Source organism: Apis florea, unplaced genomic scaffold (genome assembly GCF_048593485.1).
Source record: "Apis florea isolate Af1SG1 unplaced genomic scaffold, ASM4859348v1 contig_2272_pilon, whole genome shotgun sequence".
NCBI lineage: Eukaryota > Metazoa > Arthropoda > Insecta > Hymenoptera > Apidae > Apis > Apis florea.
In genome coordinates, this window is record NW_028256549.1 from 1,579,893 (window position 1) to 1,597,163 (window position 17,271).

Sequence of the window (17,271 nt, forward strand, 5' to 3'; positions counted from 1 at the left end):
GGTGACGGGGCAAAGAAGTGGCAGAGGCGCGAACGTGGACCTGGCCGGCGACGACGACGGTGGGCAGAGAGTGCGGCCGAACCCCGAGTCGGAAAAATCGGGGTGAGATGCACCCTCGCCACCATCCTCGCTCTCAATCGGCCGCGGCGCTTCCACCTGGGAGCACGGCTTCTCTTCCTCGTTAACCGGCTCACCGTTCACCACCGATCTCCACCGATTCTTCGCCTCCCCTTTCGACTTTGTCGTATCGAACCATCTTGAAACACCATAGGTAAGGAATTCTCATCTCTTTGATCGATCTTTACTCTTTGCTTTAACTCCGTCTTTAACCTTGATTCGCCTTTCTTCCGGTTGTGTTTGCTTCTTTTTTTTTTTTTTTCTTTTTATTTAATATCTCCGTTGCATTTTGAATCAGCGCAAATCGTGACGAAGAAGGGTTCGAGTAACTTTGGAATAGCTGCTGAGCAATCGTGAATCGTTTTTGAACGAAAGAAGGAAGGAAGAAAGGAAGAAGAGAGAGAGAGAGAAAAATGAAAAGTGGCATGATTTAATAATAACAACGTGGCCTGCATCGTTCGTTCCATTCAAAAATCGGTGAAATCTCGTTTTTTTTTTTTTTCAAATATCTTACTTAAATTTCCGTTTGTCTCGTGTTGGATTGCGTTATATCGCGTACCTCTCTAATCGCGGGGAACACGTCAAGTTTAAAGCTTCAGGTCTCGATTCATACTCGAGGCTGTACCCTCATTTCCGCGTGTCGCTCGCAGCCCTTCCTTTCGACTCTCTGGATTCGAACGAAAACGCGGCACGAAAAACCCGTTCTTAACTTTGACATTATTCGCTTTGCGACCGATAAATTTAAATAATGAAGAATCATCATTGTTTATCTTATCTTATTTGACTAATAACTTACTGTTCTAACACGCGCAAAATATGACTTGACGGGAGGGTATGATTTCGATAACAGGCCGAAAGGAAAAGAGTTGCCGGTATCAAGCTCGCGAGGTTAATAGAGCGATAGGTAACAAGGTTATAAAGCAATCTGCATAACCCTGGTTGGTACTTTGCTCGGCTACAGGGGTTGTCCCGTAGCACTGCGAGCGGTCTCGTAATTACCAGGTATAATACGATTACCCGATCGCCAGACCCGCCGTAACCGAGAAGGCAGCTCCTCTCCTTCGAACCCGCTCTTTGCTCCTCCTATTCCTTTTTCCTATCTCTCTTCTTTCTCCTGCCCCCTCTCTTTCTTTTTTTATATCCCTTTCCAATTTTCCTCTCGTGTTTCTTCTCCTATCCTACCTATCCTTTTTCTCTAGTTTCTCTTCTTTTCCATTTTCAGACCATCTCTCTTCCTGCAAGCTATCCCAAATCAAAAAAAAAAAAAAAAAAAAAGGATTGGTCAATCCAGCACAGTTCTTCGTGAAACGGGTGTGCATATCCCAGATTCTCGTAAATTCATTTAAACGACGTCACAACTGTAATTTTATTTCCGTTTGCATTCAATCGCAACGCGTTTCCACTTCCATCCTTTTCCCTCCCCTCCCTTCCCCCTTTTTATTGCCTCTATTGGCGGATCAGGATCGCAATTTCTCCGTATCGCGTTCTGTTCTGATCGCTATTAAGCAGGGATCTTCGATGTCTGCTATATTTTAGTTAGCGTAGCACGTAACAATTTGCACGATCCGATTTCATTTCGTTTCGACTTCACTAGTCCTCTCCCTTTCTTTCTTTCTCGCGTCCGAACGATTCTCTCTTTTCTTCCTTCCAACGGAACTTGTTCGTTCGTTTCGTTCGCGAAAACATACATGTACATTTATTATAGAGAGTGTGTGTGCGTAACGATGGTCAAAACTCGCGATAAATATAGATAGGTGCGACGACCACGCCGGCAATGACACGCTCGACGGAACGCAACGGATCGCCTCGACACTTGGTTTAAGCTCGTTATTCCGGCTTAGCGATCGCCCTTCACCTCGCCTCTTCGTCTCGCCTATCTTTCCGCCACGCATAAACATCCCCGATAACATTGGGTGCCCTCGTTCACTTTGAACGGCATAACAGTGTAAACGTTGAACCATTTCAATGCGTGTAAGAGAGTGAAGAGAGAGAGAGAGCAATAACGACGACGACGCGAGTTTATAAAACGGAGAAAACGGTTTTCAACGGATAAGAAAAAGTGAAGGAAAAAAAAAAAGAAAGAAAAAAAGAAAAAATGGAAAGAGTGAAGGAAAGGTGAGTCAAACGCAAAAGAAAAAGAAAGGAAAAAAAGAGAGTGGATCGGTCTGTGCCAAATTTCGAACGATTGGTGGTCGCCGTCGGATACGAGCCAGAGCCGAGAAATCGATCTGTCGTCCAACTTGTTGAGGCGCGAAGCAACAGTTTGCCTTTTAAACGCCTCTCGTGTTCTCCACGATTCCTTGCATCCTCCTCCTTCTCTTCCTCCTCTAATTTTTATTTTCGATTTATTCTCTTTTCAATTCTCTCTCGAATTTACTCGGCAAAGATGTACTTGATTTACGTTTCCGTGGAAAAAGTCGATTACGTTTTAGACAGTTGCGTCGCGATTAATCGCCTCCTTTCGCGTTTGCTGCTACTTGCCACTCTTGGTTAACTATGGAGTTGCGTTATTAAGTTGTCTCGAAGATACGATCGAGCTATTCATTCGGCGGAACTGTGCTATTCCGGTCTGTTCGGTCTGGCAGTAGCGGTACTAATTGCTTCTCAAAGTGGAAACTAACTTTGGGAGAAGCGAGAGAGTTGTCGCGGCGTAGCGGGGAAGTGGGTGGCGCGGGCAAAGGTTGCCGGAAATCCGATCTGACGAACACCCTTTTCAAACGATTCATCCGTTGAACCGGTTACGTATCCTCTCCCGTACTTATCTTATCCCGGATATTCCTCCAGATACTTTTTCCCGTGACAAGTAAAAATTCGAGAATCAATTAAGAATCCATTAACGAAACTCCTCTTTGTTTATTATTTTTTTTTTTCCATCCCTCGAGAATATATAAATTGAACCGCGTCTAGATTTTTCTTTACGTACAAGATTCTCGAAAAAGAATAGAATAATTTAATTAAAAAAAAAAGAGAGAGGAATATTCAACCAAATGTGATTTAGGCTTATTGGGATAGAAAATATGGAGAATAATGGGGTCGGTAATCGAGTCGATAGGGTGCATTAACTCTCGAGTAAAAATCGAGAATTGATACTGTGAGGTGTCAAGAGGCGAATCATATAGAGTGTAAGATAAATCGAGCCGGTTGACGGTCGACACGATTTTTCTATTAGCTCGCCTTTCTCGATATACCGCGTGTACGTACTCTATGTACGTACAGTGGCGCGTACCAGTGGCGAAATGAGAAAATGGAATAGGACGGAGCGAGGCTGTATTGTGGGGCAGGTCTGCTGTCGATCAAATTCGAAAGCGGGAAATGTATGGAAAACAAAAAAAAAAAAAGGAAAAAAAAGGATGGTCGAGTGGGAACAGGTGGAAAGTGTGTGTGTGTGTGTGTGGTGAAGGAGGCGAGTGCGCGTTCATCGGAACGAGGTCGGACGAGTTTCCACTCGGTCACTTCATCAACGCGGAGCCAACTAAACTGTCAATCGCAAAACCACTACCGCGTCAAACCCTTTCGACGACATCTAGATTCTCGTCGATAAACGGCAAGGCACTTGAGCCATCGATCCCTCGATTCGCGCTCCCGCGCTTCACACGACTTCTCGAAAATTCGATTCGCGCCACGACCGATTACCTCCTCGCCTTTCCATCATGCACACGCGCATGCGTGATAAACCGAGAGAAACGCACGTTTCGTCGCTACGTAATATTTTCCTTCGTTTCACGCGTGATTCCAGACCCAAAGAATTCTTGACGAGCCCTTCTGCCTAAAAAGAAAGAAAAGAAAGAAAGAAAGAAAGAAAAAGTAGCTTTCTTCGATCGATGATTCGTTCGTTAACATCCGACTTCTCGGTTACGAGAGACGATTGGAAACGAAAAATAGAAATTGTACACCGTTGGAGAGGAAGAACCCCTCGAGAAGAAGGTGGGCCAGAAGATGAAAGAGCCGGTAAAGAGTTCTCTCTAGTAGATATAGAGAGGAATTGCTCGCGGTCATTCTTCGCCGTAATTACCGAACAGATAAGAGAATGAAACACGACGAAAAGAACGGAAAGCAAAGCTGTGGAGAGCGACGAGAAGGAGGAGAAGGAGGAAGCCGAGCAAAGTGGTAAGAGAAAAATCTTCTTCGGTCCTCTTCGAGAATAATGCACGCACCCAGGGGACCTGGCTTTCAGGAAAATGCTGATTGCTTCTCTCTCTCTCTCTCTCTCTCCATCTCCACCGCCACGCCCCCTCTATCACCTCTCCCTCCGTTAACTCTTCGCGATTTCTACTATCGCCGATTCTCTTCTTCTCCTTCTTCCCTATTCCCTACTCCCTTTCTCGGCCTCTTTTCTTCTCTCTCTTCGTCGTCGGTACCTTATCGATACTGTTTCACTTGTTCTCTCATCTCCAGGGACACCCGCATATCTATCCGCGTATAAAGACGATTCTCTGGAACGATGTATGAATTGTACTGTGAAAAATGGAAATCTCGTGGAGTATATATATATAATATATACGGAATATTGAGAAATTTTGAGAATGCATGAGAAGAGATTTTGGATGTATGGTCGAAGCGACTGACTGGATGATCGAAGAAGAGAGTTAATGAGTAAATGCAAGATAATAAATAAGTAAGATATAATATAATAAGACGAATAATTTTAAGACTATACTAATAGATATACAATAGATAGATAGAAGATGTAAATTCTAAATTTTAATTTCTCGACTGTTCTTTCTGATGTTAACGTAGAAAATCTCGTGGAGTGTATATGGAAAACATTGAAAAATTTTGAGAATGCATGAGAAGAGATTTTAAATGCACGGTTGAAGCGACTGGATGATCGAGGGAGAGAGATAACGAGTAAATGCAAGGTAATAAATAAGTATAAGGTAATAAAAGGAATAATTTTAAAGACCGATGTATAATAGATGTACGAGAGAGGAGACGTAAATTCTAAATTTTAATTTCTTGACCGGTTTTTGTTTCTCGTTGTTAACGTTCATCCATGTTTCCAGGTCAGAAAGATCGTAAACTAGCCAAAGGCTATTTCTTGGGATTAAAGACTTGGCTAAGATTAATCAATAACACGGCTTGTTAAAGCCATGTTCCCGGGGCATGATTGCAATTTGCATTACTACGTTCTTTTGCAGATTTCAAAAATTGCCTCCTGTTGACCGAATTTTTACCGACTAATCATCGAAATTTTCTTCAAAACTTAGAATCTATTTTTTAGACCTATTTTATTATTATTATCAAATAATTTTTAAATAAGCAAGCTCGAACAAGTGTTGTGTTATTAATCCATTTTTTTTGTGTTTGAATCTGAAATATAATAATCTTTCGAATTTACACATAGTATTTATACCGACAATTCGTATAAATCAGATAGATGAAAAACGATCGAGCAATGGAAGATGGATGATGGAAAAGTGTGTACATTAGAACGGACGAAAGCCAAATGAAGTTTATCTCGAGGAAGCAACCCTCTTGAAGGCGACGACGAGCGTCGCAGATTCCAATCTTCTCTCTATTCTCTTCGTCATCGGTGATCTATCGATTGCACGAGTTCTCGCAGATTCTTCGTCGCCGTTCTCTTTCTCTCTCTCCTCTCCCTCCCTCTCTCTCTCTCCTTTTGTCGAGTCTTGTAAAAATCGAGAAAGCGCCTTTTTAATGAGGCGAGAAGGAGGAGGGGTGCGGTGGGAATCATAGCCAGGTACCGCTTTGGACGGCCTTAATGGTTTCCTATTCACGAGAAGCGTGCGAAAATTAGCCGAGCTAAAAGCATCGGGTAATCGAGTTATTACGAATAAAAGAGGAGCGGCATCGCCTGTAGAATGGTTGCACGATAGTTGATGCCAGATACCGTTAAAAGCGACCAATTAATGCCGTTAATTCTATAGCCCAACCATCGAACGATCCACCTTCGAATCGTCGATAATCGTATTTTAGGCAGCTATAGTTCGCCCTGTTTATTATTATATATGCCACTATTATATAGTATCAATTTTCCGCCTCGTCCCACCTTTCTTCTTTCTTCTCTCTCTCTCTAATTATCCTTTTTTTTTTCTTTTTTTTTTTTTTTTTTTTTACTTCAACGACCCGTAATATGTCACCGTGGTGGCATAGTGATCGAACAACAAATGCGTAAAATGTATCCCCCATGTTCATATATCATCGATGTTTCGCGATCAGTGAGTCGCCATCTCCAAAGTGGTTGAAAATTATTTTTCGAACAATCGCGTGTCATCGTTGCACAAAGACTGGGACTAGAAAATGCTTAGAAAATACTTGATGTGTGTATATATATATATATATATGTGTGTGTGTGCCATCCTTGATAGGAAATTGCTCGAGTGGCGGAAGTTCAAATCACGAGGCAAGGAATGCTCCTCCTGTTCGAAATCTTTTCTCTCTCTATTTTCCACCATTTTCTACCAGTTTCCACATTTCCAATAAGGGAGCACCCTTTTTGTCGCCGTAAATCGACCAACGACGAATCTTGGAGAAAAATGAAATCTAATTTTATTCGTTTTTTTTATTCGCCACTCGGTCGGAGACGTTAGAAGAAAAGAGGAAAGCGTGGCGAGCAATGAAATCGAACGAACGAACTTAGCTAAAAGGACCATTTTACCGTTGCCGATTGAACACACGCGGTACGTTTTACTCGACTAATTAGTTTACTCGAGCCCTTCCCCGCTTCAACTTCCCGCGCAACTTTGACTCCTTCGATTTTCTCAATTGTCGTTGTCGTTGTGAAAATTCACGACTTCCTCTTAACACCTCCTTTTCGTTTCGCAGATCGTCCGAGGAAACGGGGGACGCGAATCACGAAGCGAGAATGGGCGGAGGAGAATGGAATGGTTGGTTACAACGATGTCGAGAATCGCGACGATTGGTACTCGTGATCGTCGCTATTGCTCTACTTTTGGACAATATGCTTCTGACCACGGTCGGTGAGTAACATATAAATCGACTCGATACTTTACAATTTAATATTTTATCATTTTTTAACACGTGTGATCGAACACACACACACACACACACCTCTTTCCATGTCCATAAAATTAAAGAAGAAATGCATGCGACTCAACCAAAAATGCTTGAAGAAAATGGTTGGAGAAAATGGTTGGAGAATGGACAGGACGTTAGCGAATGATTATTCGGATTTTCCACTTATTTAGCTTTTCCCTCTTAACTGGAAGTGGGTTTCCTTTATCGTGGCCTAGAACAATGTTTAATTCACGAGGCACGCGTCTATATGACCCTCCATACGATTCTACTCGGAATGCTAGAGAATGCCTGCTCCCTCCGAAATATACGCGAGGGGACGAACGGCGGACGCCGTTCTGGCAATCCGGATAAGTGGTCATACATTTATGTAGCGTATACGAAACAGCTTCTCACCAGCTCTAACAAATCATGGAAACGCGATTCCACTGGATAAAACAATCCTGAACTTATTGCGCTTCTCTCTCTTTTTTTTTTTTTTTTTATAATAAAAAACGCGCGTTTAAAACCTTGGTTTGTAATATCTCTCTTTTTCCGTATTTATAAATGCTCGAATAAATATTTATTTTTTATTATACTTATGTTCAGTTTTACAAATGAAATGAACGAACGGCGTGCTCCACACACGACGATATATTTCAAATATTTCTTTTTCCACCACTTTTATTGTTTTAACACTGTTCCATTATTTTACGCAAAAATGACACGAGGGAGGAGAAAGTTAAATAGGTGGAAAATGAAAAGAAAAAATTTACTCGCTACGTTTGGAGGTGCTGGGATTTGAACCCAGGACTTTCAGCATGCGAAGCAGACACTCTACCACTGAGTTACACCCCCGAGCTGTAAGATAGGTTCATAAAACATGTTATTATACTGTAGAGATCAAATTTTTAATTACGATTAATTAATTAATTAATTTCGATACCCCTGTTACGTTTAGTTTTCTTTTCGGGTTTTCCTCGATCCCTGTTAGCACGTATATATAATATACGTATGAACGTGTTACAGTTCCAATTATACCAGAGTTTCTGTACGATATCAAGCATCCGAATGCAACGTTGAGCCAGCATTTCGAACAAAGTGGACGAGCAACGGTCACCACTGTTCATCCAACGAGTATCAATATCGTGACCTCCACGAGCCCGAGCGTAACCACAACGCCGAAATGCCTTTGCACTTCAACCAAATCGAATGATTCTCAATTGGAATTTCTTTACCCGAGCACACCGTCTAGCGTCGAGTCGACAATGGGTTTGCTTGGTAAGAGACAAAATTCTCATCGATATTATATTGTTGAATTTTGATTCGTAATTTATTAATTTTTCCACCAGGGACCACGAGCAGTAGCGATGAAACGAGTTCAACAACGGAATCGGAAGAAAAACAACGACATCGCGAGTTACTTCAAGAAACGGTCGCCGTTGGCATAATGTTCGCTTCGAAGGCTTTCGTTCAATTGCTGGCAAATCCGATTGTCGGCCCCCTTACCCACAAGTAAACTTTTTACTCGCGTGAATCAACTCGAGATATCTATATATATTTTTTATTTCATACAACTATACCGTTGTGTTTATGTGTTCAGGATCGGTTACAGCATACCCATGTTCACCGGCTTCATTATTATGTTCTTATCTACTCTGATATTTGCATTTGGCCGAAGTTACGGCATACTTTTCTTAGCAAGAGCGCTTCAAGGTGTTGGCTCGTCATGTTCGAGCGTATCTGGTAAATTCTTTATTTTTAATTTTGTGCATGTTATATTAAACACGAGATTCGGAAAAAATAATAATAATAATAATAATAATAATGATAGTAAACGTAAGTTTTAATTGATCGAGTTGGATATAATGGCAGGTATGGGGATGCTGGCTGAAAGATACCAAGATGACAAAGAGCGTGGAAACGCAATGGGTATTGCGCTCGGTGGATTGGCCCTTGGTGTTCTCATCGGCCCACCATTCGGCGGTGTAATGTACGAATTCGTTGGGAAATCTGCTCCATTCTTGATACTTTCTGCCTTGGCACTTGGTGATGGAAGTAACTATCTGTTCGCTTTGCATTTATCATCGCTTTGTTTTATTACTTGTCCTTGCCTTATTTATTCTTGATTCTATCATTTCACAGTTTTACAACTTTTGGTGCTTCAACCGTCCGTCGTATACACTGAAGCGGATCCACCATCGCTAAAAACACTCATCACCGATCCTTATATCGTTTTGGCTGCCGGTACGTTATATAATTATAATTATTAACCATTAAATGAATTATCGAGGCTGCTGCGGTCCTTCAAAATTTAAATCAATAATTGTTTGATATATATTGATGTAATTATTCGAAAATTTGTGTATATCTTATGTTTAAAATATTGCTAAAAAAAAAAAATTAAATTTATCAATTCGATAAAAATTAAATAGAATAATTCAACGGCAGCAATGATTTCAATAATCAATCGTCAACGAAAATTCGTATTTCAGGTGCAATAACATTCGCCAATATGGGTATCGCTATGCTTGAGCCCAGTCTTCCAATTTGGATGATGGATACGATGTGTGCAAGTAGATGGGAACAAGGTGCTACGTTTCTGCCGGCAAGCATTAGTTATTTAATTGGAACTAATCTTTTTGGACCACTTGGGCATAGAATGGGCAGGTTGGTGGATATTATTTATCAATGAATATTACATTATTGCAATAATTTATATATTACAAAAATTTAATTATACTAGGAATGAATAAATAAACCCGTGATTACCATCGCCTGGATAGCTCAGTCGGTAGAGCATCAGACTTTTAATCTGAGGGTCCAGGGTTCGAGTCCCTGTTCGGGCGAAATTAATTTTTTCTTTTTATTCATTTCCTTTTTCTTTTTCTTCTCCTTTATATAAATATTTTTTATTATTACTTTTATTTGCACAACTTGTTCAACATTTATTAATATATTTTTCTATTTTTATTATAGGTGGTTAGCTTCGCTAATCGGTCTTGTTGTGATTGGCATTTGCTTGATGTGTGTAAGTATTTTGTATGAATATTTAAGTAATCATATCATTTATATCAACTTTTTTATTTACTTGAAATTTAGTACTTGGTATTCTTTTTGTATTTTCTATCCAATATATTATTTACAGATACCGCTAGCTAGAAGTATCAACCATTTGATCGTACCTAATGCAGGCTTGGGATTTGCCATTGGTATGGTGGACAGTTCGATGATGCCCCAATTAGGATATTTAGTAGACATACGACATACTGCTGTTTATGGAAGCGTGTATGCCATTGGAGACGTTGCATTCTGCTTAGGTTTCGCAATTGGTATGTATGTACGTATGCGAGTAATTACGACTCGTAGGCAATAATAAAAGAGACGAGAAACGAAAGAAGAAAAAGAAGAAATAATCTATTCTCGAAATCTAGACTGTGTTTGCATCTACAAATTTTATCGCAATGAGTCATCGATATTTATGGATTATAGTTATTTTTTTTCTAATTATTAGGAATCTCTTTAGCCTTTTTGTTTCGATATTCATTTGCATTTAAAATTTTTAAATAATATATATTTTTATATATTTTTTTTTTATAATCGATATAATATTTTAATTATTAATTGTTCGTTATCAGGACCTGCTTTGAGTGGTACGTTAGTCAACAGTATTGGTTTTGAATGGATGTTATTCGGCATTGCTATTTTAAACTTTATTTATGCTCCATTGATGTACTTTTTACGAGCACCGCCAACGAAAGAAGAGAAAAAGGTAAAGTCTAGTTAATCTTATAAAAAACTTATAGTTATTATTTAAATGTTATAATAATCATTTTCGTTTATATTAATCGTGAATTGTTTTTTTCAGTCATTGATAATTGGTGAAAAATCGTCTGTACGCTACGTAACGTATCAGAACGAGGAGGAAGAACAATAATTGAAAGGATGATTTCGAATACAAAATACGCAGTTCACTCCCTGCATTCTTGAGATGGAACAACGAGTTAATACGATGAAAGAATTCTATGTCGATAATAACGTTTCCAAAAATATAGTTAGACTAAATATTATTTACTCCTTTGTTTAGCGCAAATTGTATATATACATAGTACATAGTATTAGATCGTAAGAATAAGTGTGTGCGTTCAAAAATCGTATGCGTCGATGACGCATTAGCTAACAGATATATTGATTGATCGAGGCACCGAAGTAAAGATACATTGATATATCATTCGATCGTCAAATATGCGAATTTTTAATCGGTTGAGACATTGTCTATCTTTCAAAGATCATTAATTTTTATTTAAATGGAGAATCGCCTGCTTTGGATTCCCTGAATGGCTGCAGGGAAACCGTAATAATAACGAGCAGGTATGATGAAGAATTCTCCAAATTCTTAATAATTCGAATCGGATGAAAAATTTAAATATTACGTCACGATTATTTCCTTTACTTAAATACATAATCATGGAAGAAGGCGATATCTCAACGATTGAAAATTCGCAGCTTTGTTTTTAACGAGGAAGGGAAAAAACTGAATTTAGACACGTTCTCGACGCGATGCTTCATATTTGTCCGATCAATCCGATAATTTATCGGTGATCAATAATTCTTCGTGCACTATCATCGCTTACTTGAAAGTAGCCGAATGAATATTTCTTGAATATGATCGGATATATTTCAAGTAAATAAACTTGTAGTCATTGAAGAAAAGTATTGCTAAAACATTCGACGAATTTGCAAATTACAAGATATTTTATGTGAATTCGCGGCGGAAAACTAACAAAAAAATTTAATTTATTTTTTTTATACATATATATAAATGTAATGCATGTCAAGATCAATTCTTTTTAAAAGGGAACGACATAAGAACGAAACTCGTATATATTCGCGTTCTCTTTTTTCTTAGTAGTTTTCCATATGCTGAATAATAGATACATCATTTAAAATAATATAAATATATTAAATAGAATATATAGATAGAATATATATCTATAGAAATAAGTAACAGAATGTTTACATGTGTGTATATCGATATAAAATATCTTCGTTGATCTTTGTATTTGTTGTTTCATCGTGAAAAATGCATGAGATTGTTAAGAATAGAAATTATATGGTATGTTCACGACTGTATATTGGATCCTAAGCTATTGTGAATGGATATGGAAAAAATGAAGGAAGTAATTGAATTGTTATTTATAATTGCCTATTAGTATTATAAATCTCTAACGTAAAATTATTCTAACAAAAAATTGATTTTATTATATAATATTTTCTGATAACGATGAAGCATGAAATTGTTATACTATATCTTTCTAATGATGTAAAACGTTTGAATCTTCATAGATTCTGTATATTCATATATGTTATTATATTATTATAATAATATGTATAGTAGGAGGAGATAGTATCAAAAAAGATTATCGAAATGAAATGAAAATTAGATTAGAATTTGCATTATTCAAATTTGAATAAAATAAAAAATAATTAAAGATATATATATAGTAAAAAATATATATATAAATGTATAATATAGTAAAATTATAATAGAGATATAATTGACGAAGAACAGTTTTCTACCGCGAATTTAATGAATTCTCGAGGTTGCGTTACGTTATCACGCGAACGCCGACCTACTCCCGATAAAAAACGCGAGTCAATTCGATTTGCAAATTCATCGCGAACGTTTGACACGATCGAGCGTTCTTAAGAGAAAGGAGAAGGAGGAGAAGAAATAGAACGAGGGCATCGTATTTGGGAAAATGAATCGATTGATGATTTCGATTTACAGAACCGAATATTAAAAATTGAAAAATTTCATTAAGAAACGGCGAATCGTCATCTCCGCATCGATATGCATATATATCGGCTAATAAATTTTCTGTATTGATATTAAAATGCGATATATATTCTCGTTAAGAATTCTTCATATTTCTGTAAATACAAAAAATATACGTATTTATATATGTATTTAAGAAGAAATTATAACAGAATGTAATCAAAACTCAGCGTCAACTTCATTGTTGATCGACAATGATTTGCCAGCTTCTTTTTCATTTTCATTCTCTTTCTTTTTTTCTGCCGCGCATGATAGAACCTCGATCGTGATGTATATATCATCTATTTTATCGATGTAATGATATCACGCTTTTACAACTTCTTGTCTGTGCTCCGCGTCAAACGAATAGAAAGAAAATCTTAGCAATTAACTCATCGATAGCTGCTATTGCAAACAGACAATAATCGATATATCACGAGACGAAAGTTTCTTTATATGCAACGTTTTATCGTTATTTAATGAAACCTTCGTTTCGATAAATTACGTGCCCTTGATCAATCCATTTGAATTCAACAAATTGTTCAATAAGAGTTTCATTCGATTTAAAAGAAACCAGAACGAAGACGAAACTAGAACAGTCGCATATGTATAGACACAATTTAATCTCGGATAAGCATTGCGCACAGGCATAACCCATTAAACTTCTACATTTCTTTCCTTCTATTCTTTGTCATTTTAACATATATACATACATATATACATATATATGTTTAACCAGCTGGTGTATGGGTCCGATTTAATCTGCCTGTGTAATCGTTGAAAAACAGTAAGACTCAAGAAGAAGAAAGGTATTTTTTATTCTCGATATTGTGTGTGCATATGTGTGTGTGTGTACTTGCGTAATCTTGTACTAAAGTGCGTAAAAAAGCATGCATTTATAAAGGAAAAATTATCTGGGAGGGAGTTAGAATATGTACGCATATCGGATCTGAAAATCGTCTGATTTTCGCCCAGTGGTATTATACGCGATGCTCCAAAATCTCAAATTCTTATCTCGTAAGATCGCTGCGAACAAACTTTATTTTAATGAATCGTATTATTCGACGTTATGTGTCGTTGAAAACCATTATATGTTTACATGTATGTTGTTCAATAACATATTTAAATAAATATTTGCGTGTTTAACATGAAAAATTACTATACAATATATTATCATATATCTGGAATAATTAGAATAAAGCATTAAAATTTCTTCAATTTTCTATTATTAAACCACGCAATATTCTTTTTTAGTATGATGCAATAGGTATTTCAATATACACATTATATACATATGTTGTGTACAATATATATACACAATATTTAATTTATTTATTCTCTCTAGCGTAGAAAAATATTTTGTTAAAGAACACATATTAATGATCGATTCCACGGATGAAAGTCAGATCCTATGTTAATAAAAAAAAAAAAAAAAAAAAAAAAATACACAATACGATTGCGTTAATACACATCGACTTTTTTTGTACGTAACTCACATATCATCTTATTAATAGTTATTATTACAAACAACTTTAATTAATAATTAACATTCAACAGCAGTATATACAAAAATGTCTTACTTAATACTATTTTAATCATACTATTATATTTGCGCATACGTGAAAATATATAACATAAACATAAATAAATAAATAAATAAATAAATATATAAATATATATTTATTTATTTATATTTATATTTTTTTCTTAAACAATCACAATTGAATTTTATTTTTTACACAATTACGTTGATATATTTACTTCTCGAAAGATATTAAAATATCGTCTGTCGTCACCAAAATAATTATCAAAAATGTGTTATTCTCCGACGATAAAACGATACAACTGTATCCTAATGCTTTGACACAATCAAACATTAGTGTACTAGGCAAAATAAAAAATAACAATTACCATCAATGTTCGCGGCATACGATAAATCGATCCAAGTATATATATATATCTTTTCCATTAGCTTAAGAGTTATACAGATCGTTCATTTTGTTATATCACAGTAATCTAAAAATATATAAGTCTAGCATCTTCTGGATTCTGTTCTACTGGACAGTATGGACATTTTAATCTAAAAAATAAAATTCAATTATTATTTCAAAAACTTCAATTTTTCTTTGGTCTTATTGTTTATTAATTAAAAAGAACTCTTTCATTTATAATAATATATTTTATCACTAAAAAACGTACTTATTTGCATTTGTAAGTTTGTTTAACGCATCTCTTGAAATAACATGTCCACAAACTAATTTCATTGGTGGATTATTCTCTGTACTTTGTTGCCTTAAAATTGGACATGCAAAGACAGAATGATAACGACCTTCTTTACCAAGGTCTATTTCAATCTGTGTGGAAAATATCATTTAAATAATATTATCTTTTCTAATCATTGTTCTAATTACTATTACTTACAGGTAACTCATCTTTTCCATTCCAAACAGTATTTACTTGTCTTTGTTGCATAACTTGCTTAATATTTAGAAGTGTTGGTAATGCAGTACAACCAGCATTAATACTAAAACAATATTATAAGATTATTCTATTGATTTGTGTATTTATCAATATAAAAAAACTTACCACACTGAAAGAGGACTATCTACACTTAAACCAAATAATGTGCAAGCCTCCCTTGTAAATACATCATGAATATCTAACCACAATGTGGGATCTAATAAATGGCTATAAGGAGAAGATTGTATTCCATTTGGCAAATAAAGTAGCGTGCCCATTAAAGCTTGCACTTCTTTCCCATGACGTTCAACATATTGTGTAAGATTTTGACGGGCATAAGTTATTGCTTCTGTTTGTTTACTAGGTCCTTGTTGAATCAATCTTATGAAATGCAACCTATGCAGCTTGAACTCAAGAGATGAATTCTACAAGTAATATTTAATTAATGTCAAATATTTTTTTTTTAATTTATTTATAATAATATTATAATAATATTATCAAAGTAACAATAAATGATATTCAATATACTTGTGCTAAAAGTGCCTCTCTGTGTTTTTTTGCCCAATCAAGAGCTGGTTCCAGATTTCTTTGTTTTAAACAATCTAATATATAATTTAATTCTGTAAATGGCTCTTTTGTACCTTCATCTGTTTTAATTCCAGCTTCCTGCAACAAAAATTCATTATATTTATATATATATATATTTTATAACAAACTAATAGCAAAAATATTCTTGTTATTAAATGTATTTATGTAAACTTACCGCTGCTAATTCTGCTGCAATATCTAACATACCATGACGATAAAAATGTTGACAAATGACTTGATTTAGAAGATGTGATTTTTCAGGGCCTGAAAAAACATCTTCTCTACTTGTACTTGCAAAATCTGCAGTGAAATTTCTATCAATTGCTTTTCCAACTTTAGAAACAGAACCATGTAATTCTCTATGTTCAGTAGTTAAACGATGCACAGTTTCACATATCTTTTTCATTGTTTCTTTTAATATTTGTATTTGACCTGGTGTTAATTCATGATTGGATGGTGCTATTGGAAAACAAATTTTGTTTCTTTTAAATAAAATAACACATAATTTTAATCTTATATTTGATTAAAGCGTTAAAGAATCAAAAAACATAAAAATAAACGAAAAAAATGTAAATAATCGAAAAATTTTTTTAAATGAAAAAAGATATTGAATAAAATGTTGCAACGAGAGAGGTTAGAATTAGACAGAATAATATAGGGAGGTTAATAAAAAATTTAAACATCTTTCAGGTTAAATTTTACTAAATCTATATATTCATATTGATTCTGTAAAAATTGAAATCTTCTAAATCTTTTTTCTTTCTTTTTTAGAATTACTAATAATATCACGATTTCCAAAAGATTTTATTTTTTTACTCATAGATGTCAACGAATAGTGACATTGTAAGTATTGTGAAAGCTTTTAGAATACCTTCTGCAAATTCCTTTTTTAAAGATTCGACATGATTTATGAGATCTTGCAGTACTGTCTCTGCATGTTCGTTTACGACTCCAAATTTTAATAAAATCTTGTCAACTTCACGTTCAACGACATTACACGCCTCCATTATTGTTTTTCTTGGTGATAGCGCGTCACTACTTGTCACTTTTGCTTTATGCACATGTAGATGTATACTTCGTGCGCATACACATAAATATACGAATAAGATTAGAATCCAATACCTTTTAATTCACATATATTGTATATTACATGTATATTGTGTTGACTAGTTTTCTAATATATAAGATATACATATGAATTATATTATTTTCATATAGAATATCAATTATTTGTTTATACAAAAATTTTTTAAATCAATATAAATTTTTTAAATTGAAATATAGATAGAATAAGATTAAAAATTGAAACACAC

The 17,271-nt window shown here is 35.6% G+C and overlaps 2 protein-coding genes, 1 long non-coding RNA gene and 2 other non-coding genes across 8 annotated transcripts; 3 read left to right on the plus strand and 2 right to left on the minus strand.

Annotated features, from left to right (window-relative positions):
- Nucleotides 1-155: 155 nt before the first annotated feature.
- On the plus strand, nucleotides 156-12,583 carry Vmat (Vesicular monoamine transporter). 4 transcript variants are annotated; one of them, XM_086902570.1, is made up of 13 exons: nucleotides 2,083-2,232; nucleotides 6,669-6,758; nucleotides 6,904-7,058; nucleotides 8,122-8,373; nucleotides 8,445-8,607; nucleotides 8,696-8,838; nucleotides 8,968-9,150; nucleotides 9,238-9,339; nucleotides 9,588-9,762; nucleotides 10,072-10,123; nucleotides 10,241-10,424; nucleotides 10,731-10,864; nucleotides 10,961-12,583. In XM_086902570.1, exons 1-13 carry the CDS (start codon nucleotides 2,213-2,215, stop codon nucleotides 11,027-11,029), a joined length of 1,722 nt encoding a protein of 573 aa, XP_086758696.1. In that variant the 5' UTR covers nucleotides 2,083-2,212; the 3' UTR covers nucleotides 11,030-12,583. The 4 variants fall into 4 exon arrangements, with proteins under 4 accessions (XP_086758698.1, XP_086758696.1, XP_086758697.1 ...); XM_086902572.1 differs by lacking the exons at nucleotides 2,083-2,232; nucleotides 6,669-6,758 and adding an exon at nucleotides 156-271; XM_086902571.1 differs by lacking the exon at nucleotides 6,669-6,758.
- LOC147658383 (uncharacterized) lies at nucleotides 4,513-5,454 on the plus strand. Its single transcript, XR_015290581.1, has 3 exons — nucleotides 4,513-4,732; nucleotides 4,855-4,976; nucleotides 5,121-5,454. It is a non-coding gene; the product is annotated as an uncharacterized LOC147658383 (long non-coding RNA).
- Nucleotides 7,879-7,950, minus strand: TRNAA-CGC (transfer RNA alanine (anticodon CGC)). Its single transcript has one exon. It is a non-coding gene; the product is annotated as a tRNA-Ala (tRNA).
- Nucleotides 9,869-9,941, plus strand: TRNAK-UUU (transfer RNA lysine (anticodon UUU)). Its single transcript has one exon. It is a non-coding gene; the product is annotated as a tRNA-Lys (tRNA).
- Nucleotides 12,584-14,199: 1,616 nt separating the features above from the next.
- Nucleotides 14,200-17,036, minus strand: Sou (required for meiotic nuclear division 5 protein souji). The gene is made up of 7 exons (XM_003692018.4): nucleotides 16,830-17,036; nucleotides 16,134-16,417; nucleotides 15,899-16,036; nucleotides 15,497-15,795; nucleotides 15,332-15,434; nucleotides 15,110-15,264; nucleotides 14,200-14,990 (listed from the first exon to the last, which is right to left on the minus strand). Exons 1-7 carry the CDS (start codon nucleotides 16,963-16,965, stop codon nucleotides 14,927-14,929), a joined length of 1,179 nt encoding a protein of 392 aa, XP_003692066.1. The 5' UTR covers nucleotides 16,966-17,036; the 3' UTR covers nucleotides 14,200-14,926.
- Nucleotides 17,037-17,271: the final 235 nt, after the last annotated feature.

Coding starts and splice junctions, on each gene's coding strand:
- Vmat (XM_086902570.1), top strand. CDS start 2,213: ATGGAAAGAGTGAAGGAAAG. Junction 8,839..8,967: donor GTCATGTTCGAGCGTATCTG/GTAAATTCTTTA, acceptor ATATAATGGCAG/GTATGGGGATGCTGGCTGAA. Junction 10,425..10,730: donor CTGCTTAGGTTTCGCAATTG/GTATGTATGTAC, acceptor GTTCGTTATCAG/GACCTGCTTTGAGTGGTACG.
- Sou (XM_003692018.4), bottom strand. CDS start 16,965: ATGGAGGCGTGTAATGTCGTTGAACGTGAAGTTGACAAGATTTTATTA. Junction 15,796..15,898: donor GAGAGGCACTTTTAGCACAA/GTATATTGAATA, acceptor TATTACTTGTAG/AATTCATCTCTTGAGTTCAA. Junction 15,265..15,331: donor ATGGAAAAGATGAGTTACCT/GTAAGTAATAGT, acceptor TTTTCCACACAG/ATTGAAATAGACCTTGGTAA.